Source organism: Bombyx mori, chromosome 15 (assembly GCF_030269925.1).
Source record: "Bombyx mori chromosome 15, ASM3026992v2".
NCBI lineage: Eukaryota > Metazoa > Arthropoda > Insecta > Lepidoptera > Bombycidae > Bombyx > Bombyx mori.
In genome coordinates this window covers 6,861,398-6,888,469 of record NC_085121.1, presented here as the reverse complement: position 1 = coordinate 6,888,469, position 27,072 = coordinate 6,861,398, and the positions used below count along the sequence as shown (strand labels likewise).

Genomic DNA, 27,072 nt, shown 5'->3' with positions numbered 1-27,072 from the left:
CTGTCGTTTCATAGCTCGATTCAACGAGACCCGATGAAAGGGCAAACAGCCTATACTCAGAAAACGTTTTAAAATAAACTAACATCCTTATTTATGGTAATGACACCGGGCTGTTGATAAAGCATGAGTTGTCAGGTATGTTTTCTCGCCGAACCCGTCGCTTGTGAAGATGGGCTCGACGAGTAAATTAGCCCATAGACACAGCCCACTGAGTTTCTCGCCGGATCTTCTCAGTGAGTCGCGTTTCCGTCCGGTGGTAGATTCTGTGAAGCACTGCTTTTGCTAAGGCCAGTGTTATCAACACTCCCGGTTTGAGCCCCGTCAGCTCTCCTACTAGTTCGGTGAATCTAGAACAACCCCGCGAGGTTACTAGAAAAGGTAGGAAAAAAAAATGCTTGATCACTGTTGGAGGCCGATGATTCTGGGAGAAGTGCGTAGTCGAAGCATGTCGATTAATGTTCAAAGTAAAGAGGAATAGTTTGACGACTCTCTTACAGTGGGATGGCAATCTTAGCTCGCGCCCGGGGCACAATACGTTTTTGTTGGACTCAACCCCTTTCGAAAACCATAATATAATATAATATGTAAAATATACTCACAAATTTATAAATAAATAAAGTTAAATCTAGGCTTTCAATTTGAAACAATTAAAATAGTAGAGAAAACAAGACTAGATTTTGAAATGTATATGATCATATAGAATTAGTTCAAAAGATATCTAATATTTATTTTACATATTTATAAACAAATATTGACCACTTGGTGCTCCTTCATGAGTAGCGCCCGAGGCCTGATTAACTGCTCTGTTTAGTCGCTATCACTCTCTCTCTATTTCTTTTCCCAAAGATAAACAAATCTATACTCTTGTCCTTATTTTCTTTTGAAAACCTATCTACGAATAAGATTTCCTATTGAATAATATTTGGGAAGGTGGATAACTCTATTACAGATATTCTGCTGGCGATAAAGATCTTAAAATGTCATCTACCTACATTACAGGGGCTACCGTACTACAAATTTCCAGTATAATGGCATACTGCCATTGTTTTGTTTGATCCCTATAAGATGATTCTCATTTATCTCTGCTCTCCATGATAAGAAAATCTTCCTCTTCCATTAGCCTCCATAGTTGCTTGCTATCTGTTAGTTTGGTTCAGGTATGTATCGGTGTAATCTGTTTAATTGTCGTCATAGATAATCACATAATATTAGCAGTTGTGGTATGTCTGTATGTCTATGTAGTCTATGGCTGCCGTTTTGTTTTCATCCGTTAGTGCTAGAATGCTTTGTTTGTAATAATAATGTGTTTTCCATATTAAGCAAGTAACCGCTAATTTCTTTATTATTTAAATGCAATCGTTCCAAAAATGATCGATAAAATAATTTATATAATTGTGTTAATGCTTATGACCTATGTGGTAAAACAACTAATTTCGGAAACGCCTAACTTCGTAAAGTTTAAATCCAAATTTCTCATATTTTACATTTGGACATCTCTTACAGCAATAGTATTACTGCCGTTTTTTGTGTTCAATCCCAAAAATGTGAAGAATTCTCTGTAAGTACTTACTACCTACAAGTGGTCATGTCTTACATGATCAATAATAAATAAACTGTGACTCAACCCAGGTAATCAGTCTTATGTCTTGAACGATGTGTGTATTTCCTTCATGAATACATAGCTTTCATAACGCTGTAAATTTGCCGTGGATTTACAAGATATAATATTTCAAAAAAGTTTAAAAAATGTTTTTTTTTTTTGCACCTCAGAAAATCATGATAGATTCATGTATACAAAATTAAGTGATAAAAAAAATACAAAACATTTTGTATCACACACCAACCTAAACGGTCATTATAAAAATATAATCACCTTTTAAAATTTATTTATTTATTTAAATATTTTAATATTTTTTTTATTGCTTAGATGGGTGGACGAGCTCACAGCCCACCTGGTGTTAAGTGGTTACTGGAGCCCATAGACATCTACAACGTAAAATACGCCACCCACATTGAGATATAAGTTCTAAGGTCTCAAGTATAGTTACAACGGCTGCCCACCCTTCAAACCGAAACGCATTACTGCTTCACTGCAGAAATAGGCAGGGTGGTGGTACCTACCCACGCGGACTCACAAGAGGTCCTACCACTAGTAAAACATTTAAAAAAAATTATAGTTGGCTGATACTTGGTACGAATACTGCGGGTGATATTCCTATCTTTGAGGCCACGATGGCTTTTGGGATACATGTTAACAAACTTTAAATTTTGCTTCAGCTTTGCATCTCAAATTGTAAAACATGTTACTAAAATAATAGAAGTAAAATGGCATTTAAGAAATGGTAAAGTCCTTGCAGACGACAGAGGTGCAGTGGTAGTTTCAAATCACCAATCATCTATTGACATATTGGGTAAGCAATACATCAATTAATATTGTTTATTTCTTCTGAGCTAGAAGCAATGTTCACAAGTAAATATTGAAACAAAATGCTATTACACATTTTAGTGTATACGTTTATACATTTTTGCATTTTATATCTATTTGATGGAAGTTTCGAGATTATGAGGTATATGGTCCGCATTCCTGAGTACTTGAAGAAATGGAGTATAAGAAATAGAGTTTGTAATACTGTCACAAAAATAGAGTTTTCAGGGGCCAATGTAGTGGTCAATGAGCATAGTGCTTTTATGTGTCCAATTTATAAAATTAACCTTAGATTGAAAGATAATTATTTTTTTATCTATTTGTTGTGTACCTAGTTTATATTTTCACATGTATTCTAATGTAATAATTAGGATCTAATATTATTATCTAAGCAAATTGATTACATTCCAAATTTTTTTTCTTTATTTTACACTTTAAACTATTTTTTTTGTTATAATAAATAACCGTAAATTATTACAATTAGTATAAGTAAGTACAATTTAGGCATAAGAACAATCATGCCCAGTCTTTATGTATTAAATTATTAAAAAAAATACATAAAAAATCGTGTAAACATTCCATTTTTAATTTTTATATTTTTTATTCCGTTTACCTGTAATGCAAAAAATGAGAAAATAAAAAATGTTTTATACTTACTCATGAAAATGAAAGTGTTTTTGGTACTTGTAGAAATTTTTATGGCACAATACCATCAATAAACGATAAGTAACAAATGTCACTACAATGCATATTGTTGTTCCTCTGGTCATATTATTTTTTCTAATATCTTTAGTATCTATGATGCAGCTATATCTGTTTTAGGAATGTTCAATATTTGGCATGTTGCCGATAAAGTGGCAGCAGTTGCAAGGAAAGAGATATTTTATGTTTGGCCATTCGGCTTAGCAGCATATTTGGCTGGTGTTGTATTCATAGACCGAAATAATTCTAAAGATGCCTACAAACAGTTGGAAATCACTTCTGAAGTCATGGTGAAGAATAAAGTAAGCATTTCTTTATTTATTTGTATCTAGCTGTTTTTACTAATCATTATTTATTTTTTTACTTATAAGAGAGGAAAAATAGGTTCAAACTAAAATTTATTTCCTTGTGTTCATTACCGAGTACTAAGTTGCTTAGTACTAAAAAAATATTGTTTGACCACAACTCTACTAAAATAAAAATTTAATTTCATTTAATAAAAACCTGCAAATTTATAAAAGTAATAATTATTTGAAATATAGTTTGTTATGAGTCTACATGAATATGACTGATCCATGATCCACCCAATTATGATAACAAGTATTTTAATGTTTAAGTGTTATTTAACACAGTAAATTTTAATTCAGTTTTATTCTGTTAGACAAAGATCTGGTTGTTCCCTGAAGGCACAAGGAATAAGGATTTTACCAAATTGTTACCATTCAAAAAGGGAGCATTCAACATTGCAGTAGCCGCACAAGTTCCAATTATACCTGTTATATATTCACCGTACTATTTTATCAACAGAAGAAAATGTATTTTTGATAAAGGTAAAAATTATATGCAACGAAATAAAGTAGAATGAAGAAATACATACATTTACCACATACAAAATACAAGTTTTACTTAAAATGCAATTTCTAAAAAATTTTTTCAATTTTCAACTAATTTTATTAATTACTATCTACCCTTGAATTCACTTTTAGGTCTAAAATAAATAAATAAATTATAGTTACTTTTAGGGTTTAAACATATATTTCTAATATTTTTCCTAATGAAACTACTGTACACATTGCTGCATTCAATTATTTTTTTTTCTTTATTTCCGCCTTTTTCAGAAACAATAGAGGACATTAGCCAAGAATTCTTGTAAAATTGATTTTCAGGTCACGTCATAATTCAGTGCCTAGAGCCGGTAACCACCGAAGGTCTGACGATGCGGGACGTGCCCGAGCTGATCGAACGAGTGCGCAACATGATGGACGCCGCATACAAAGAACTTTCGAAAGAGGTAACATTCATTTGCATAATTCTTAAACCTTTTCCATTCCACCCAGTGACTCATTTTTTTTTTCTTTTGCATACTTAGGTGTGTGGATGAGCTCACCGCCCACCTGGTATTAAGTGGTTGCTGGAGCGCATAGACATCTAAAACGTAAATGCCGCCACCCACATTAAGATATGAGTTTCTAAGGTCTCAGTATAGTTACAACGGCTGCCCCACCCTTCAAAACGAAATGAATTACTGCTTCACGGCGGAAATAGGCAGGGTGGTGGTACCTACCCGTGCGGACTTACCATCAGTATAGAACATACACTAAAAATATTAAGCCTGGTGTGAGTTAATTATCTTTTAATTGCACAGATCGTTATGCCATGCATATGCATGCACATAGCTGATGTTAGGTGGTTATTGGATACCACAGACACCACTCGGGACATGAGATCAAAGTTTTTCAATTGCAAAGGAATTACATTAATCATATGAACCTTCAAACAAAAACCTATAACCATTCACAGTAATAACATAAGTCTATGCCAAGCTTAACTTTTATAATGTACCTATTATAATAGAGCAACAGACACACTTAAATAGCAGTCGCGTTTTCTTCACAAGCGATATCTATAGTGTTGCATTATAAGTTTGCGAGACCAAACTGATTTAATTATAGTACTGAACACAAACTTTATTTATTTTATAGGTACTGAGCGCACTCCCACCTAACTACCCGCTCGCTACGACGGATTGATCTCAGAACATCACCGCAATATTCGGTACTACTAAGTCATATTAATTCACGTATGTCAACATACAAGTATTATTTCGTGTTTCATATCGATATTTTAATCGATATGAAATCAACGTGATTATTGTTTTATTTTGTGACATTATATTCGAATAGTTTATTATCTCGAAGTCAGAAGCATACGGTTTTTTTTTTTTAAAACGATAGTATCGAATTGAAATCTAATTTAATGTGAAAAGTTGCAATCACCGATATTGAACCTTATGCCTCTGATGTCAAGATACATTATTATTTTTTAAGGAAATCGATCCCGAAAACAGACAAATGGACTATCACCAGTGAGTGGCCACTGATAATCAACCATCAAAAGTGGAACAGGCTCGTAGATGAGCATGTAAACTGCTCATTCGGGTGTATTTTTTTTCTCCTCACAAATACTAGTACGTTCTTGGTGCGATGTCAATATTTTTTCACGTTTAAAATTATTAGGCTTGCGCGGTATGTACGTGCTAACGTGCTTACGTGCTAAAAATCCCAATGAGGTATATAATGTCAGGGAACGGAAATCATCTTGGCCTATTAAGCGAAACGCCAAGTGCTCTCCTGTCAAATGATGTGGTTCAAATCCTGCAGGCAGGTACCAATTAATGAACGTCGTATTATACTTCTACTACGAAGCAGTAGTGCTATCCAGTTTGAAGGGGGGGACAGTCGTTAAACAATACGTTTGAGACTCATTCATGCCTCAAGACGAATAGGAGCATTCACATTATGTTCCGTATGCTCTTTGCTTATCTATCGTATACTAACTGCATCTTCCCTACTCTTCAACACGAACCATGACTACTTAAGCAGTTAATGATGCAGTAAAATTAATATTTAAAAATTTTTAATTAAGCTACACGCAATATAAGACTACTAAAAGAATCACTCACTTGACGCCTGGGGTTAACGTTCAAGCCGGCTTACCCGAGATATTCTTGTTTTAAATTAGTTACCCAAACGAATATGGTATTATATTCGTGTTAAGTCGTTATGTAATTGTTTCGCGTTTTCGGGATCGATTATCTAATACTTAGTGCGATACTCGTGAAAGTATCGATATTGCCATAAAGTTTAATTATCGTATTTTGTACTTTTACAATTGTGTAGTTGTTAAATCGACAATGAATTCAAGAAAAAATTGTCACGTAATCTATTCTAAATATATACCTTAAATGTATTATAAAATTAATGGAACCTCGGAAGTATTAGAAATTGCAAAGATATCACGATTTTAACCGAAAGTATTTTAGTATAAGCTTTGATATTGATTTTTTTATTGATTGACAACTAAAATGTACTTAGGTATAAGACTATAACCACCCATCAATATTAACTACATGTCTAGTTTGTACGAAAACTGGAAAATTATTTTCCTATATTCGTATTCGATAGGGAAAACCAAGTATTTTAGTGTAAGCTAAATTTTTTATTATCCTAGGCCACCCTAGTTCATTATCTTAATTAAACACTAGATTTATGTTATCACGAATCAATTGAAATAAACTGACCGTAAACACTCATAGTTTCATGGTTGGCTAAATCGATTAATATCGATATAATGACACACTTGCTTAACACCCGACTTTGTTCTGAAGCATACTTAAAAAATAGAAATATATATGCTCAATTGATATAATTTTTTGACAAATATTTTGCGAGCATTTATAAACAATTTTCTTTGGAATAGTTGACTACAAATATAATACCCTAAAAGATGGCATTATTAATTTTCTAGCCTTCCATAAATTAAAAAAATATCTGAATCCTTAGCTCAAATTTCTATATAGAAAAAATATTTATTTTCAAAACATATCTATTGAACATTCGATTTTTAAAAATGGTCCATGTAGTATTGTTAGTAAAATTCGAACCGTACACACAATGCATTGTTACGTAATCGTTTAATTCCATTACGTGCTGAATTTTAATCATTCTCTAAACAGCAGTGTACATTTCAATTAGTTTGAAATCGAATTGCCTGCCTTTTACTCGCTAATTAATTTCGCTTCTAACGATTTTATTACTAAATGCCATAATTACTATTAGTTTTATGCTTCTTTAATTATTGGTAATTAATTTTTTTCGCTTAAATCAGTATTCAATGTGAACTTAGTTTTAAGGATTAATTTATAATCGGCGCCATTGATTATTTAGTTTTGTTACTTTAATAATTGGAAGAATTATTTTAATCTTCGAATGTTGCCATGTTTTGCTATAAAAAAAAACCCAGTGCAATAGTAGAAATTTAAATTGGCGATAGTAGTGATCTCAAATCATGTATTTTGTTTAAGTTGACTGATAAATCTAAACATCCAGTGTTTCATTAAATTAATATTAACTAAACTTGAAGCAATTTGGATGCTATCATTGACGATGTTTTGAAATAAGCTTTGGTTTATTTAAACTTAATATGTATGAATATGTTATAAGAGAACTAATTACATCGAATCATGTTTTTTCAATGACAGTCAGCTCGGAAAGCCAAACTCGAAATATTTAAAAGGCGGTGGACGCTGAAATAACACAATTTTCATAAAAAAGACAACATGATGTTACATTTAAATAGTTTGACAAATTAAAAGACAATAATAAGTTGATTTTAAAATCCGTTTGAAATTGCAAGCATGATTCGTAAATGATATGTCTCATATGTTTATATATTTGAAGTATTCAATAATGTATTTTTCACATATACAAAAATCGACAAAGATTTGTATTTTGCCTCGCAAATACAATTAATTAGACACTGCCGTATCCTAAAGCAATTTTCGATTTCGTATATTGCATTCCAGAAAAACAAAACCACTTATGCACGTTTCATTAGTAAGATGAAAAAGATTTAAAAAAAACAGTTGGTGAAGTGTGTCTGCCCTTATAAATCACCTTTTAACATGTATTATAAAATTTGACATTAACTGTGACAATAGCTAATAAAATCTTTCAAGAAACATGAAGTTCCTCTTCAAAAACCTTCTCGAACTAATATGAGTGGGTATAAGGCAATAAATCTGTAATTTAGTTCTCACAAAGTGTATTACCAACATTAATAAACTGGTAAACCTTATATATTATATTAACCTAAAACTGGTAAACCTTATATATATATTCTTTGACATGAATATTATTTTGTATGATTATGATTTATGGTTTTTTTTTGTTCCAACACTTCATTTATGTGTCAAATAGTATTATTATTATTTACTTAGTATTATTATTATTATTACTACTTAAGACTACATTAAGAAACTCTAAAAACAAATATATGATATGATCTGAAATAAGGGCTGAATACAATGCTAAGTTATTAAGTTACAAGCGACAATGTATTAGTATCGCTTTCAACTATTTATGTAAAGCAATAATTTAAATAATATGCAATCGCATTAATCCAGTGATATAGTGATAATCAAAATGACGTTAGGAGGCGACCTGTCTGCTTATTGGGAGTTTTTATCGTTCCCGATAACCTAAATGTTAGCTCGAATTTGTATGAAGTTAGAATTTTGCCTACGTTTGCCGCTAGGGGCGCTATTCCAACTTCATACAAAGTTGAGTTAACTTTTACGCTATCGAGAACGTTAAAAAACTCGCACCAAGCACACTGAATTAGAAACAGTCGATGTAAAAACTATTTGCAATATTAATATATTTTTAAAATCCTATGATAAGTATTAAAAATAAATTGCTTTTTATCGTTTAATATAAAATATTAGTGCCATTTTTGCTTTAAAAATTACGCTTTTTTTGCTATGAAATATTTTTATTCGTAGTGGGTATCAAAAATTTCCCTAAAATGTATTAGTGCATATTATAAATATAATGTAAGTAGAGTTTTATATTCATTTTATTTTATAACTCTACGTTTAACAATCTGATCTAATAGAAATATTCGTTATTGAATATATAAGATTATGCTAAAATGTTATTGATTTTATTTGATACTTCAATGATATAATCAATATTTTGTATGTGCAAGATACTTTGGTTTTAAATAGTATGACTTTATATAATATGTTAATCGGCACGAGTCTTGAGCTCTCGATAAAAGAATGGCGGGCCGTCTGCGCATCGTACACATAGGGTCAAAATAAATGGTTCACTCATATTTTATAATATTGTTTTATAATTAAATTAACTTCGTTCAAATGTAGTTTGCTGCAGTGATACACAACTGACGGCATGTGACGTGACGTGGAAAAATCCAATCACGTCATCAAAGTGGACGGTGCAACCTTCCCCCCCCCCCCCCCCTCCCCACCTTGCTTCGTTCCCCCAAACAGACCCAAAAATGGACTTCTGCGCATGTCTAGATCAGAGCTCACGACTCGTGCTGATTACTATACTTCTTTATATAGCACGTTACATTACATTTCATACACATTTACACGATATTCTTAAAACTCCTAAATATTATAGGATATAATCAACACCGTTTACTTTATAGGCATATTGTAAACATATTGTGAGTATTCTATATATTTTTGTAAGCATATTATATATAGTGAACTTTGTACGAGTATATTCAGATTTTGTAGAACTGCTTAAAAACTATCAAATTCATAGTTTAGGTACTTGTGTATGTGTACGAAATTTATAAAAATAATAATAACGAAAATATGAATTTTCAATAATATATACCTTCTCAAGATGGTTAAGGAGAACTTGAGGCTTGAGAAATCTTCAATGAAACATTTTTTTAACTAAATAAACCTAACCTAAATATCATTTTTGTGTTGGTAACATAGTTTATATAAAATGACAGTGATATTTTCTGTAGTGAATCTGCCAAATTCATTCAATAATTTTGCAATATTCTTGTGATTCGAACGAAACTTTTGGAATTCAAGTCAAACATTTTATATAATTTTTTTTTTCCGTGTATTATAATAAAACCTAAATTAATATGGTTGACCAAAACAAATTACGAAAAATAGAATAAAATCGGTATTTTTTGTGTTATCAATCTATGTTTGTTTAGCTTTCTACTTGCATCTATCTGATCTAGATGAAAGATCTAGTAATTGCTTACCATCAAAGTGGATTATTGTTTCTATATAAAACCGGTCCTTTTAAGTCGAAACTTAATTCTATATGAATGTTCTCACTCAGAAATCTCACGAAATTTATAAAGACTACTTAATCCCTGTCTCAACTGTAAAGTATAGATATATACCAGATCTGTGCAATTGCTTTCTATCAATTTTGATGTTTTTGTCTAGAAATATATTTGTATGTAATAAAAGCAATAAGAATCGTGGAATGACCTTGTTTTTCTTTCAAGCCGATGCACGTTTAATATACACCAATATAAACTCAGTGGATGTGATAAATACGATAGTATTAAATACGTATGATACTTATATTCGGATGCGTATTTACCTAAAGTTCAGGTGTTTTGTATTATGCCCAAACTTGTATCCATAAACGAATACCACAGGATTGAAAAAAAAAAATGTTGTCTATTATGAAAAGCGCTTTTTATCGACATAATCCCGAGATTATTTATTCTGTTTTGTGTATTTTCTGTATGTACAAACAAATTAAAATTTTTTTAAGATATTTTTTTTTTTTAAATTAATTGATAGTACTAAAATCAATATAATATGATACGTTAGCCGAAAATTACTTTATGTTACGTTACGCACCCGATTATCCGATCACTACTTGTAATCGAAGTATACCAGAGTAATAAGGACGATAAACAATATTACCACCAATCAATGTCATAGCTCAATTTAACATATGAGAAATGCTTATTATACCTAATGGATTAACCATATGAATTTTAAAATATAACTTGTTTTACGTATCCCACGTATTTTAATTATAAAAAAAATTAAACACATCGTTATTGGTTTTGTGAACTTTATTATATTTTAACCCTTAATATTTATTAAAATAAATAATTAACATTTAAACGTCGAATTTTACATCTAATATTTCTTTAGAGTAATTGTCTTATTTTTCAATTTTATCACAGCATTTTAGTATCAGCCATATCATGTTCCCATAGTTACCTGAAAGGAGAAGATTCGTGTTACATCTTTAAGTGTATATATTTTAAACTAATTCTTATTTTTATTGTTTTAGTTTGGCAAACACGGTCACAGCATTTAGTCGTCGTGTACCAATTTTTCTAATGAAATACGTACTCAACAAATGCTCACGATTGACTTCCACGGTGAAGGAATAACATCGTGTAATAAAAATGAAACCCGCAAAATTATAATTTGCGTAATTACTGGTGGTAGGACCTCTTGTGAGTCCGCGCGGGTGGGTACCACCACCCTGCCATTTCTGCCGTGAAGCAGTAATGCGTTTCGGTTTGAAGGATGGGGCAGCCGTTGTAACTATACTTGAGACCTTAGAACTTGTATCTCAAGGTAGGTGGCGCATTTACGTTGTGGATGTCTATGGGCTCCAGTAACCACTTAACACCAGGTGGCCTGTGAGCTCGTCCACCCATCTAAGCAATAAAAAAAAAGCACACCTAGTATAAAGTAGTTACGGAATGGGTTACGTCATAATTTTTTATTGCCTAGATGGTTGGACGCGCTCACCGGCCACCTAGTGTTTAGTGGATAGCGGAGCTCGTCACCCTCGGACACGGCCCACTAAGTTTCTCGCCGGATCTTCTCAGTGGGTCGCGTTTCCGATCCGGTGGTAGATTCTGCGGAGCACGGCTCTTGCTAGGGTTCGTGTTAGCAACGTCGTCAGGTTTGAGTCCCGTGAGCTCACCTACTAGTTAGGGCTACGCTGATATAGGCTCTCAAGGCTCTCAGCTTAGGTAGGGATAAAAAAAATAGGAGCTCATAGACATTACAACGTAAATACCGGAACCGACCTCGAGTAATTTTATTTATTTTGTAAATCGGAAAACGCCACGTATGAGCACGTACGTGACTTTTGTGACGTATTATTTTAGTAAGTAAATACGGTTCTTTTAATTTAAAGTTTGTTTGAATAATGTGATTTCTTAGTTCGCATGTTGGTTTGGAAAAAAAGTCGTGTTATTTTACCAACAAATACTTTTCAAATGAAAAAATAATATTTATAATGAAATCATTAAGTTACTTATGAATATCTGTCGTAAAATAAAGCGTAGGTACAAACCTAAATATATCTAAGTATGTTTACTGCTAATCAGTAAAATGTTCATTTTGTCTTCGAGCGCAATGAGCGAGGCAACGTCTCCGACGACGTTTTACTGAACTCTTCCTGCATTCTTAACTGGGTCTTCTCTACCAAAGAATCGATCTCTTCTTTCTGAATACCTTCAGTCTCAATCATAGGAAGTATAGTTATAATAATATTTCCTGAAACAAATATATATATTTTTTAAATAATTTCATTTATTTGTTATGTAGTAGACGGGCTCTGCCAATCCATTCTGAATATGGTGTTTCCCAAGCGCTATGACATATCCTTCTTCAAACGAGGCTTATGGAGAGTACTTAACGGTAGGCAGCGGCTTGGCTCTGCCCTTGGCATTGCTGATGTCCATGGGCCGCATGCTCGTCTGCCTACAAGGGCAATAAAAAATATTGGATGATATCAGAATGATTGATTGAATGACAATGATATCGGAAACGTACAAAACACACGATTTCAATTTAGTTCACTTAACCGAGTACTTACGCGGGCGTTGAACTTGCGAGTCAGCTGTTTTATGTTGCTTTAAATATATTATATTATTATAGTGCTGTACAAGCAGCGTACCTACTTTTTTACACTTGTTCGACTTTTGTTGTTGTTAAGATAATCATTTCCCTCACCTGAACCGAATCGATGGTCGTCCAAGAAGTGGTATTTAGAGACTACAACTGGCTGTATGGGAGCGCCTGCACTCATCGCCACGTGAAACGCTCCTTTGCGGAACGGCAGGAGTTTATCGCCTGAGTGTCTCGTGCCTTCAGGGAACAGCAATAACTTACGCTAAAAACACAATGTAGATTCGTATTCTTAATAAACTTTACACCAAGTACATGAACACACAAAATAAAACTTCAAAATCCAGTCAATAATGAGGACCTGATATTATATTGCAAAATAAGGTCACCAAAATTTATATTTATTATTGTACTTCTTATTTGACACGGAACACGAGTTCACGACTTCTCTAGTACTTAATTAAGGAGCCCATAAGCTCGAAGTTACAATCGAGTTGTAATAACCGCTCTGCTAACTTACAAAATTGTAAATCGCTTCACAACACAAATGGTTGGTTTTTTTTTGAGAAAGTGTCGCTGATGTTCCAAAGTCCTTGCAATTTCACCAGAAAATGTGGACGAGTACGGACACAGCCCGAAGGGTTTTGCTAACGTTTGCTAACATTCGCTAACGGATGCCCAAGCGCTTCCGAAAGATACATATCAGCTCAAAAGCAGCTGCTTAGTAAATGCATCTACTACCGGTTCAGAATCGTCAACTGCTGATGTCACGAGTTAGGTTTCACGTCGAGCTCTTCGAATAGTTTGACTAGTATGGTTTTTAGGAGAGAGTGGGGCGGGTGGTAGTTCGAATAGTATTACCGTGCGGGTCGGTAACATGTCGTAAATAACACCCGTAATTCTAGCAAGCTGCAGTGTTGGGAACTGGTTGCAGATATAAAATCTACTAATATTAAATTTTAGATTAAAATAAAAAGACATTTCCACCATAAAAAGGCGTTTCGGTTTGAAGGGCGGGGCAGCCGTTGTAATTATAGTGAGACCTTAGAACTCATATCTCAAGGTGGGTGGCGGCATTTACGTTTTAGATGTCTATGGGCTCCAGTAACCACTTAACACCAGGTGGGCGTGAGCTCGTCCAACTATCTAAGCAATAAAAAACAAAATAATAATTAACAGTGCATATAAATTCTTAGAATAATTAATTTTAATTTGATGATTGCGTGTTAAATGAACCACGCATAAAAGTGCCTTTGAAACAATTTATTCATTGCCGACAATAACAGCTTAATTAAACATAGCTAACTAACTGTTCAGAAATTTATCTGAATAAATTATTCGAGTAAGTTAAGTTATGACGCGTGTTATTGGTTTCGAATCAATTAGTATTTGCACACGATAGCAAAACAAGTAATTTATTATATTGATAACATCGACTTCCGTGTTTAAAAACACTAATCAGTTGCACGTGTTCTGCTAATCACGTTCATAGCTAATTTTCTAATAAAGTATCTACATAATGCCCTGGACTGATCAAGTAAAAATCCTTACCAAAACCCCACTTGACGAGTGCGTGCACCAAGCCTCAGTTCGCGAACTATGGAGAGCAGTTATCAAGACTTTAATAAACAAGGCTTCCACATGATCACGACTGCTCTGCCAACTGCCGACTATGACTTACATAATTATGTATGCCAAACATTCTGACAAACGAAGAATCTATTCATACAGGTTACGTTGTTTTTTTTTCATTGATATATATACGAGCTCGAGACCTACTGGATATTTAGTGGATACCGGACCCCAATGAAATCACAACGTAATTTCCGTCAGACACTTTGGTACGTGACGTCGAAATCTCAATTGATTTGTTTAACTGGTGCGCCGCCCTTAAAACCGACATGGCCTGTCTCATGGCAGAAATAGTCAGGTGGACGATACCTTCGCATATTACAATAGACCCGACCATCAGTAATTACTATTCTAGTAGCCTAGAGGGGTTATTCTAGATTCGCCGAATTAGTAAGTGAGCTCACGGGGCTCAAACCTGATGAGGTTGCTAACAAAAATCCTAGCAAGAACCGTGATTCGCAGAATCTACCACCAGATCGGAACCGATACCCACTGAGAAGATCCGGCGAGAAAATCAGTGGGCTGTATCTGTGGGTTAATTTACTCGCCGAGCCCTTCGACAGGTTCGACGAGAACGATGACCTAAAATACGCACAATTCATATTCAATCCAGGGGACGTGGCAACTCAAAGTCGCCGTCGCCCGAAGCATGTCTATAATAGATATAGACTATATAATAGATATAGACTATATATACAAATGTATAGATTATATAGTCGGAACGCCCCGGATCCACTCTCCGTGCTTTCAGGCACCACAAGCACCTGTCACCGTCCGAGCGAACTAACCCATAGACACAGCTTACTGAGTTATCCTCTCACCGGATCTTCTCAGTCGGTCGCTATTCAAAGCGACTTAATTGTGACAAAATTAAAAAATGACACGCTATCTTTATTACCTTGGGAGGGGTTTATTTCGGTTTAATGAATGGAGCATTGGTAATGCGAGTATACCGATATCTTTTAATTATTTTTTGGAAAGGAAGCCGAGTACCGAGGGCAAGTATTTATAATCTAATGTATATAATATAGTATGTATTATAAATTTGAAAGTTTCTCTGTTTATTACTCAAACAGTTATTACAGTGGCTACTCCCATCTGAAAATGAAAGTATCAATCACATTAGGACCAAAATAAAACAATAAACGTACAGAAAAACACGTAGAAAACTTTTATCGTGGTAAATGACTACACCCGGACAACGCTAAGTATCTATCAGAAATATGACAGTGTATTCGCTGGTTCATGATTTTACGTACCAACGGACTTAAACGGACAGATAATGATACAAGTAACTCAATAACCCGAGAAAACGCCAAGTGTTTAATTCGATCTAAATTGCAAATTTAACGGAGGCAAAACCGCGGGTGCCTCCTAGTATCGTATAATATCCACTGGACATTGCGATTATCGCATAATTCTTACCAGGTGCCGATAATGTATGTGTTATCCTAAAATTTTATAATAATAATAGCTTACATAAAAACACGGACATTAGCGTTGGATCAAATGAAAACAGTGAATGAAATGTCGATCGCGGAACCAAAAATAAAATAAAATGCCTACGTTCTTAAAAACAATATTAATTTGCTAAACTAAGCTTAAATATATTATTGTTTGTATAGCTTCAAGAAAACTGAACAAGCAATCTAAACCGCTAATGGGCTAACAATAAGAACGTTGATTTTAAAATACTAGAGGTCCCGCAGTAGTCGAAATTCGACTATAATTAATTGGAATTGTAAGTTTGTACACTATTATGATTGTATTTTATACTTCTATAATCGCAAATTTCGCCAAGACTACACTATAAAATAATTAACAAACAATATTTCTATTCTCAATTAGACAACAGACGCCAAGAACAAAAGTTTGACAATGCATGCGTGTGTGCGTCAAATACACGGTATGTAGTATGTGTAATGTTTTCTTTATTGATTTAATGTATCTTTTATGCATTATTTTAAAAAAATATTAGTTTTGTGCACTTCTTCTCTATATCCTCTATAAGTGTGCAAAATTTCATACTCCCCCGTCCGCGCAATTTTCGTTAAAAGGGATACAAAGTTTTCGCTTCACATATTAATATAATAATGTCGTGCATACTTAACGTGACCATACGTCGCGCTTTGGGCGGGATTGTCCCGCTTTCAGGCTGTCCGTCTCGTTGTCCCCAACGAGAACAAAAATGTCCCGCTTTCATTTATTAAATATCTGTTGTGCATGTGTTTATTAGAAACTTACGTAACTCTAATTTTGCTGTAGAAAAGTAGTTTTTTGTTGCGAAATTAATTATAAATATTATTTTAAGGGCAAGTTGGTGTAAAAATTAAGATTTCAGTGAGGGTAAGATACTATAATACATTATTTCAAGTCATTTTTTAAGCCACACTTTTTTATTTTGCACTAAAATATTACATTTTACCCCCTACGTACCCTGCAGGCATATGTTTTTATTTAAATACAAAATTCCGTAGGCGTCCCGCTTTGACACGAAAAAAAAGGTCACGTTATGCATACTGCACGCATGATTTATTTTCTGAAAGTCGATTTAACAGAAATTATAATAGTGTATAATAAATTTTGTCAATTTCTTGCATCTTATTATTGGCCGCCTCTAAGTGCGCAAGCAACAAACTGCGCCTGGAGCATCAGGCAACCAACGGTTTCCTTGCCCTTATAACTTGGCCCACAAAAGTATATTTGGAATACTTGAATAGTTCCTCCGCTATACATTACCCACTATTATTTTACTGGTGGTAGGACCTCTTATGAGTCCGCGCGGGTGGGTACCACCGCCCTGCCTGTTTCTGGCGTGAAGCAGTAATACGTTTCGGTTTGAAGGGTGGGGCAGCCGTTGTAACTATACCGAGATCTTAGAACTTATATCTCAAGGTGGGTGGCGCATTTACGTTGTAGATGTCTATGGGCTCCAGTAACCACTGAACACCAGGTGGGCTGTGAGCTCGTCCACCCATCTTAGCAATAAAAAAAAAACCAGCGTAAACAATGTATTGTTTGTTGCCGCGTTAATTGCTTAGCAATAAAATGATAACCCTTATCTCGGGGCTCTTGGCGGCATTAGCGTCGTATCTATGGAGTCCAACAGTCACTTAACATCACCTGGACTGCGAAATTATCGTAACATAGCAATTAAAAAGCCTGATCAATTTAAAATTCTTTCAATCAAACCTATGGCTCGGAAAAATCTGAGAAAATGATACAAAAATCTAATCTTTTTTTTTCATTCATATCTCTTTCATCTACCTATAAGCAAAAATCTTAATTGTAATCACGGTTGTCAAAGCAATTTAGTTCTGAAATTGAGAACCTCTTACTATTTAATATTAATTATATTATTTAATATTCGACCTTGGGCCTGTTGAAAACGGACCATGTGAATAGAAGTGACAAATTTTCATTTAACATTATAAATGTATCAAACGAGAAACAATTTACCTTTTGTTAATTAACTGAAAGACGTTTTCGTTTTTGCCGAAACATAAATATGGATAAGTTAAAATTTGATGTTAACAAAAATGTAATTTATGTCTATAATCTTAACAAATCAAAATATTTTAACATAAATCAATTCGTACAGTAGAACAAATCTTCCAATGCGCTTGAAGGAAGCACAGTTCCCAAGATACTGGCTGCGCTACCTCGTTGGACGACCAAACTCACTCTGTGTGCAAAGTACCAGCCAGCCTTAGCACCACGTGTAGCTAGCTTCCTTCAAGCGTTTGAAGGTTTCTGATAAAAATGTTGATTTTTGTGAATTTTAAATCCTCGTTGAATTATTATTTGATATAAAAATTCGAACCGATTCGATACCCTTTTGAAATTTTTGGAACATGGACGGGTTGACGAGCTCTGGCCTACCAGATATTAAGTAATTACTGGAGCCAATAACCACAGAACGTGAGTGCCTCAACCCACCTTAAGACTTGAGGTTTATGACTCAAGAGCATAAATACTGAAAACTTTACACCGTTGTAATGGTGCAGGCAATGAAACAAAAAAGTTACATTCCAAAGCGACTTATATTCTAGTGTTTTAGAATAAACACTTCTAATTATTTCTAAAATAGAAAAGTCGTGTCTTCCAGTCTGTAGGATGCGGTTGCAGTTAATAAAATGTAATTGAGGCGCCGTCTCATGTTTCAAAGTAGGCGGTTCACGTTGTTATGTCTATTGGTTGTGGGCCGTGAACTTATCTCTGGACAACCTAAACGATCTCAAATATTAATCATACATACTGTTTTATATTCGTTCCTAATATTTTTTTAATGGGAATTCATTTAAGTAATTAATTTATTAGTTTTAATTGGATAATATTTATTTCAACATTTCAAACTGTGTCAATTGATTCTAAAGTATTCTCGTAACTATGCGAGCATTTTATCAAAATATCACTTTCAAAATAAAAAATAATTCCACTTTATTATATACAAACATTTTAAAGTCGTCGTGGCCTAAAAGATAAGGCGACGGGTGCATTAATATCGAGCGATTACGATTAAATACTACGTACTTAACATACATAATATGTTCACGAATTACTCTCATAATCAAGGGATAACATGGTTTAATAAAAAACAAACTCGCAAAAATTATAATTTGGTTCATTACTTGTAATTGTATTGAACTTTTTACTGGTGGTAGGACCTCTTATGAGTCCGCGCGGGTGGGTACCACCGCCCTGCCTGTTTCTGCCGTGAAGCAGTAATGCGTTTCGGTTTGAAGGGTGGGGCAGCCGTTGTAACTATACCGAGATCTTAGAACTTATATCTCAAGGTGGGTGGCGCATTTACGTTGTAGATGTCTATGGGCTCCAGTAGCCACTTAACACCAGGTGGGCTGTGAGCTCGTCCACCCATGTTAGCAATAAAAAAATAACAAAACTTGTTTGTTTGTGTGGTATTATTTTAATGTTATTATCATGAAAAAAAAACAGAAAAACGAATAAATTGTGATATTTTTTTTTCTTTTGGTATTTGAAAATCTAAATTTTAGTTTCAACGTTTATAATAATAAAATACAAACCATAGAACCAAAAACGAATGAAGTAAAAGAAACACGAAAAGAAGAAACATAAAAATTCCCTCCCTATGGAACGTTTCAATGGACGTATGTAGGTAGGTACAACTGGAGATATCACAACCGTTTACTACTACTTTACAAATAGAAAAAAGTCCCTAACCGCGAGTAAACTCCAGGGCGCAGCGCTAACCCTCGGACAGTGGTTCAGAAAATGGCGCATAGACTTCAACCCAGCGAAAAGCACAGTAGTTATTTCAAAGAGGAAACTCACCGCTTATTTCCTCCCACATTAGGAGGAGAAATATCACTCCCCCGATCACCCTCTTCGGCCAATCTATACCCTGGGCCAGGAAAGTCAAGTACCTGGGTGTCACCCTGGATGCATCCATGACATTCCGCCCGCATATAAAAACAGTCCGCGACCGTGCCGCATTTATTCTCGGCAGACTCTATCCCATGATCTGTAAGCGGAGTAAGATGTCCCTTCGGAACAAGGTGACACTTTACAAAACTTGCATAAGGCCCGTCATGACTTACGCGACTGTGGTGTTCGCTCGCGCGGCCCGCACACACATAGACACCCTCCAATCCCTACAATCCCGCTTTTGCAGGTTAGCCGTTGGGGCTCCGTGGTTCGTGAGGAACGTTGACCTACACGACGACCTGGGCCTCGAATCAGTCCAGAAATACATGAAGTCAGCGCCGGAACGGTACTTCGATAAGGCTATGCGTCATGATAATCGCCTTATCGTTGCCGCCGCTGACTACTCCCCGAATCCTGATCATGCAGGAGCCAGTCACCGTCGACGCCCTAGACACATCCTTACGGATCCTTCAGATCCAATAACGCGGGGTCGCGATTCCGATCCCGTAGTAGATTCATTCGCGAAGCAATTGCTCTTGAGTTGTTAGGTCTCCTTTGGAGGCGCTCGGGCAGTTGTTAGCAAATCCCACCCCTCCTGGCTGAGCCTTTGCTCGCCCACATGTCCTGGTGAAACTGGAAAGACCTCCGGGCAAACAGTAATCTTTCAATCATAAAAAAAAACTGGAGATACTTAAAATATATATGTATATAAAGAGGGTTGACGTCAGGTAGGCAGGCGGCCAGTCGTAAAACTCATGCCAAATCCCTATGCAGCATGATATTATGACGACATATTCCGGTCACCGTCCTCGCCGAACCCGTCGCTTGCGACGAAGGGCTCGACGAGTAAATTAACCCATAGCCGCAGTCCATTGAGTTTCTCGTCAGATCTTCTCAGTGGGTCGCGTTTCCGATCCGGTGGTAGATTCTGCGAAGCACTGCTCTTGCTAGGGCCAGTGTTAGCAACACTCCCGGTTTGAGCTCCGTGAGCTCACCTACACGTCAAGGAGAAGCTGAAATAGCTTCTCAAGGCTATCAGCATAGGTAGGAAAAGAAAAGAAGTAAAAAACGACATGTTGCACCTACCCCACATAATATGGGATAAGGGTAAGAACAAGAAGAAGAACTTGTTTGTTATAATATATGTACAACAAAATCACTAATAAACGGGACAAAATCAAGCAAGCACAAAATGACTCCTACACATATAAATCCACGAAGTACATACATATACACCGCCAGCTGAATTTATATGTTTTAATGTTTATAAATATTCATTACAAACAAGTAGGTAATTCAGAAATTAATACATATATAATATAAAACTTGTAAATTACTCATTTACATTTAAATTAAACTTATGTTTTTCGTAAACATTGTCAATTGCACGCTATTAAAGTTACATACTGTCATTAATTTGCAGAACATTAATTTAAAATAAATACCGACCTACACTTTAAATAAATAGACAATAGACCACAATAGATAAGCTAACTCATAATAACCTCAAAGGTGATATAAAAAATCATATAGTACTAAATAGGTAGTATTGTGTATGTGTATAAATAATACGTAGGTAAATCAGTAAATCTCTGTTTGTTTACCATTGTTATGGTGATCTAAGAGTTCGACTACTACCCCATGATTTGTAAGCGGAGTAAAATGTCCCTTCGGAACAAGGTGACACTTTACAAAACTTGCATAAGGCCCGTCATGACTTACGCGAGTGTGGTGTTCGCTCACGCGGCCCGCACACACATAAACACCCTTCAATCTCTACAATCTCGCTTTTGCAGGTTAGCCGTCGGAGCTCCGTGGTTCGTGAGGAACGTTGACCTACACGACGACCTGGGCCTCGAATCTATACAGAAATACATGAAGTCAGCGTCGGAACGGTACTTCGATAAGGCTATGCGTCATGATAATCGCCTTATCGTAGCCGCCGCTGACTACTCCCCGAATCCTGATCATGCAGGAGCCAGTCACCGTCGACGCCCTAGACACGTCCTTACGGATCCATCAGATCCAATAACCGTTGCATTAGATGCCTTCAGCTCTAATACTAGGGGCAGGCTTAGGGACCCCGGTAACCGTACTCGTCGAACTCGACAAAGAGGTCGACGTGCAACCTAACTCATGCATCAGCCCGCTGAGTTTCTCGCCGGATCTTCTCAGCGGGTCGCGATTCCGATCCGGTAGTAGATTCATTCGCAAAACAATTGCTCTTGAGTTGTTAGGTCTCCTTCGGAGGCGCTCGGGCAGTTGTTAGCAAATCCCGCCCCTCTTGGCTGAGCCTTTGCTCGCCCACCTGTCCTGGTGAAACTGGAAAGGCCTCCGGGCCACCAGTAATCATTCAATCATAAAAAAAAAAAAAGTTCGACTACTCGAATTTATTTAACAATATTTTCATTTAAAGTCTCTCGGAACTGTGTTAAAATGTCTATACCTACTGATTAACATATTGTTCGCCCCCAGAGCTAGAAAATACTTCCTGCTCTATATTATAACACATCATTACTATCTAAATTAATTTAGTTGCTTAACCCCAGATGGAGCGCTCAAATCACGATAGCTCAAAATGGAAAACAAAAGTTTTTTTTAAATGCTTAGTTGAGTTGACGAGCGCACAGCCCACCTGGTGTTAAGTAGTTACTGGAGCCCATGGACATCTACGACGTAAATGCGCCACACGCCTTGGGATATAAGTTCTAAGGTCTCAGTACAGTTACAACGGCTGCCCCATCCTTCAAACGGAAACGCATCACTGCTTCACGGCAGAAATAGGCAGGGCGGTGGTACCTACCCGTGCGGACTCACAATAGGTCCTACCACCAGTAACAAACGTTTGGCCTAATTACCGGATAAGAAATAGTTGAGAACACCTTACCACCAAAAAATTTAAATAGTGAACGTACAATGTAAACTCTTTGATATAATGAACAATTTTAAAAATTGTTCAGCAAACAAATCAAATCAGCCCCAACATATTTAAGGTTAACGGTGTCTGCATTATCTAAACTGTGGCCTATTGTTTGTGATTAGCTCATACATCCACAAGACAAGGCGTCACGTAGTCTCAACGATACTTATATCAATGTTGGAACAAGCCATATCCGACACAAGGACTTGTTGTTATAAGAGCCAACACGTTGGTTAAACACGGGGAAAATACGTTTGCAGAATAAAATAGTTGAATTTACTGCGATTAGTGAACTTGACACTGTTATTGAAGGTAAAAAGAAGGTAATTGATACAATGAAAAAGAAGTCGTGGACCACACGCGGTGATAAATTTCATCGTGTTTCTTTGCTACAAAGGTATGAAATAAAGAAGGTAGCCCGAAATATATTATGATAGTGTGATTATTTACTTTCACTTTGAAAGTCTCTTAAGTATAAATTTTACTAAGTATATAACGACGCTTGAAAGGCAAACGTGACTAAGCGGCAATGCGTGAACTTTACAGTAGACCAATTAAAGTTGAAATACCTGGAAAAAAAAAAATTTAACGAATCTAGTTGTAGGATTGAAATTATTTTAATAGACCTAGAAATATAAATTTTTTGCGCATCGAATATGCCTATGTTATTGCCTATCATTTATGTATAAAGTACTTATTGTCGCTTAGTCACGTTTGCCTTTCAAACGTCGTAAGAGAGTATAATCATTAGTAGGGCGTATTTTACACTTGTACAGAATAGGTACCATCTTTTTCCTATTTTCTATTATCTGTCTCTATATCTTCTATTCTATTCTATTCACACAATTGACACTTCCGTGGATTCCAGCATTCACTTCCATTGTGATATGTATAGGCGCTGAGCTCTTCCCATATGAATAAAAATTTTAAAATAAATATGTAGTAGATTTAGTAGGAGTGGGTAATATCGGTTTTGCCGCGTATCGAATCGTATCTATATATCGAGGATCAATATCGGATATTGAATCTATATATTTTCTGAATCTATATATTGATGGATGCTAGTAGATTTTCTCGATTCATGATATTTGAGATTTGAAACGATACGCTGATATAATATCGTAGTAGATATAGATTTAAGTCAACGTTATACGGTTGGTTTTCTGATATCAATTTATAATATGATTTTAAAGTAATAAAAAGAACATGAAAATAAAAATATCAAAAAAACTTTCCTTCATGCTTTTATCAGGCTTAGGACTGGCTACATTATTTTCAGTTTTTAGTATTATACCAAACCAAAATATACCAAAAGAGTGTAGATTTCAAAAGTTTAATACAAACACAAGAATTAAACTCAATTATTTGGATTCAACTAAAAATAGAAAAATGTGTACTTTAAAAATCAAACACAAAAAACTTTTAAGTATTTATAAACACTTGTCCAAAAATTGTAGTTCAAGGTCAAAGCGCGTGAAATTAAATTCAACGATGCAAATAGGCTATACTGCATTCAAGTTAGGGTTGAAAATTGAAACTTCTTTCCTAAACTGTATCCTGCTGATACGCTAAGAATAATCTACAGACATATGGACTTAAATATAAGGTTTACAATTGTATGGATAATGCCTGTTTCTGTTTCATTCATCACATGATATCCCTATCGTGCGCTCACTCACTCTGGCCGATTCGATACGAACCAAACGAATATTGCCGATATTCACGAATCGGTACGATATGGCGATGCGCATCACATCGAGTAATATCGTGTATCGGCTGATATCGTTATATAGATTTCGATTCACGAATCGGTACGATATGCCGATGCGCATCACATCGAGCAATATCGTGTATCGGCCGATATCGATATATAGATTTCGTGCGGGGCGATATCGGATTCAACGATATTGCTGCGATATATAGATATTGAATCTAGATACGATTTATATCGCCCACTCCTAAGATTTAGGGACATTTCTTGCGATCTCATAGTAATTTGAAAGAAAACAAATCTTAACTGAAAATAATGTATCGATAGATCACAAAGGAATTTTATGTTATCAATTATTGATTGAACGGAATTTTTGTGGGTAAAATTTTTTATTTTTATTTATTGCTTAGATGGGTGGACGAGCTCACAGCCCACCTGGTGTTAAGTGGTCACTGGCGCCCATGGACATCTACAACGTAAATGCGCCACCCACCTTGAGATATAAATTCTAAGATCTCAGTGTAGTTACAACGGCTGCTCCACCCTTCAAACCGAAACGCATTACTGCTTCACGGCAGAAATAGGTAGGGCAGTGGTACCGACCCGCGCGGACTCACAAGAGGTCCTACCACCAGTAGACCAGATATTTGACGAAATGGAACACAGGCCCAGCGCAAATGTTTAAAAATCTTTAATGTTTAATACTTCTGTTACTCTTTTACGATTATAGTAACAACTAGTAGGTATATATGAGTAATATACATTTACTCAGAAACTCGTGAATTAAATTCCGTATTCTTATCACAATGACATTGGAATTATGATATCTTATTTTTTATATCACTAAACGTATGAATATTTTTCACTGTAATCGGTCTGTGAACTTTATTAAGAACTTGATCTCAATGGATATAAATTTAAACTGCTTTTAGCGATTAATGACGCGTTTTTTTTTCTTCCTACCTACTCTAGTAACCTCGAGGGGTTATTCTATTATAGATTCGTCGAATTAGTAGGTGAGCTCACGGGGCTCAAACCTAATGGCCGTTTTTATTGATAAATATATGAAATTAGTATTGTGTATTGATAAAAAGTATGTGGCTTTGCTTGATCGTATTTTGTGAGTTCACGCGTCGTTTATCAAGTCGATGTTATAAATAAAAATTGAATAGAAGTTGACAACGAATAATAGACATGCTTTAACAAAAACCGACTTCAAATAGAAAAAAAAAAAAGATATTCCAAAACAAATTAATATACACTAAAAACAATAATCATCGATTGACATGATATTGAGTTATTGAGTTATTCATCTATTTGTCGCGCAAGTACTTAATCCAAATTTAAGACTTATATAGCTCATGGTTACCATTATCAGAACTGAATTAAATTATAATGGGACCACACGGGAAGCGTCAGCTTTCTAATAAAAAAAGAACATCAAAATCGATTCACCCAGTCAAAAGTTATGAGGTAACAAACATAAAAAAATACAGTCGAATTGAGACGCTCCTCCTTTTTTGAAGTCGGTTAAAAATACAATTTAATTAGCCATCATAATGTTAAAAGAAACTGACCTTGTGAACTTTGATTGCTTCAGCTTGTTTGTTCAGAGCGTTACGGGCAGACTGGGCTCCTCTGTCGATGAATACCGTACCCCACAGCCAAGTAGCTGTTCCGAAGGGCACCAGGTATTGAAGAGAACGCTTTGCGACGACAGTACAACGCGCCATAAGTGGCCAGATCACAGCCAGCACTAGAAAAAAGTCAGAGCGGCGAATAAACATTTCAGTGATCCAATCTGGTAACTTATTTAGACATCGTCTGTTCTATATATCCGTAATCGGTTTGTTATGATCCGCACTTTAGCTCATAGCTAATAGGTATTTTAAAAAGCAAATCATATGAATTTGTTAACAATGAAAATGGATAGTCAACAGCATTTATTACTTCGCAAAGATTGTGCCAGGCTTGAACTTGTTTGGCGAACAGGCTGTTATTGTTTAGTTGATAGTGTCATGTTTCGAAAACCGTTAATTTTTAGCCATCACCTTTTTGGAATTAGAACAATGATGAACTAATAGGTCGTGTTACCAATGACAGTAATGTCACTAATCTAAATACTGGCAATTGTTTTTAGTCCTAAATTCAAATTCTTTTTAAACAAAGTTCGGTTTCGTAATTAATTTAGAAATTCTTTTATTCTTTCGTTACATACTTGATTTTCTTTAAATATGCAATCTTTCCTATTTAGCACCAGCGCAGCAGGTGTATCTAGAAAAATCATTTCAACTAATCATGTTGTTGGGCCCTCTATTAAACCAATAAAGTTACGGCACTACTAAACTAATGAAAAACATTGATTTTTTTACAGTATAACGTTCTGGAAAATTCATATAAAGAACGAGGAGCGTAGACGACTGAAAACTTTGCTCCGGTGGCGGGTGATGCGATGGTGATACATCTCATTATTACTAATCGAAGCATTGTTAAACACGTTATTTTCCGAAAATATACAGAAACAATGAACAATC

At 35.3% G+C, this 27,072-nt stretch overlaps 2 protein-coding genes across 4 annotated transcripts in view; one reads left to right on the top strand and one right to left on the bottom strand.

Moving 5' to 3' along the window:
- Nucleotides 1-1,205: 1,205 nt before the first annotated feature.
- AGPAT3 (1-acylglycerol-3-phosphate O-acyltransferase 3) lies at nucleotides 1,206-27,072 on the top strand. 2 transcript variants are annotated; one of them, NM_001279376.1, is given in 7 exon segments: nucleotides 1,241-1,558; nucleotides 2,278-2,411; nucleotides 3,248-3,429; nucleotides 3,789-3,957; nucleotides 4,294-4,418; nucleotides 5,110-5,182; nucleotides 26,913-27,072. In NM_001279376.1, coding segments are annotated over 6 exon segments (849 nt in total). In that variant the 5' UTR covers nucleotides 1,241-1,367; the 3' UTR covers nucleotides 5,158-5,182; nucleotides 26,913-27,072.
- Nucleotides 11,048-27,072, bottom strand: part of AGPAT2 (1-acylglycerol-3-phosphate O-acyltransferase 2) — a 45,561-nt gene continuing 29,536 nt past the window's right edge. The window contains exons 5-8 of one of the 2 annotated variants that reach the window (XM_062672295.1): nucleotides 26,116-26,294; nucleotides 12,975-13,134; nucleotides 12,313-12,515; nucleotides 11,048-11,216 (exon numbers count right to left, since the gene is read on the bottom strand). In XM_062672295.1, the coding sequence (XP_062528279.1) occupies nucleotides 12,355-12,515; nucleotides 12,975-13,134; nucleotides 26,116-26,294 (500 nt within the window). In that variant the 3' untranslated portion in view covers nucleotides 11,048-11,216; nucleotides 12,313-12,354. 2 annotated transcript variants of the gene reach the window in all.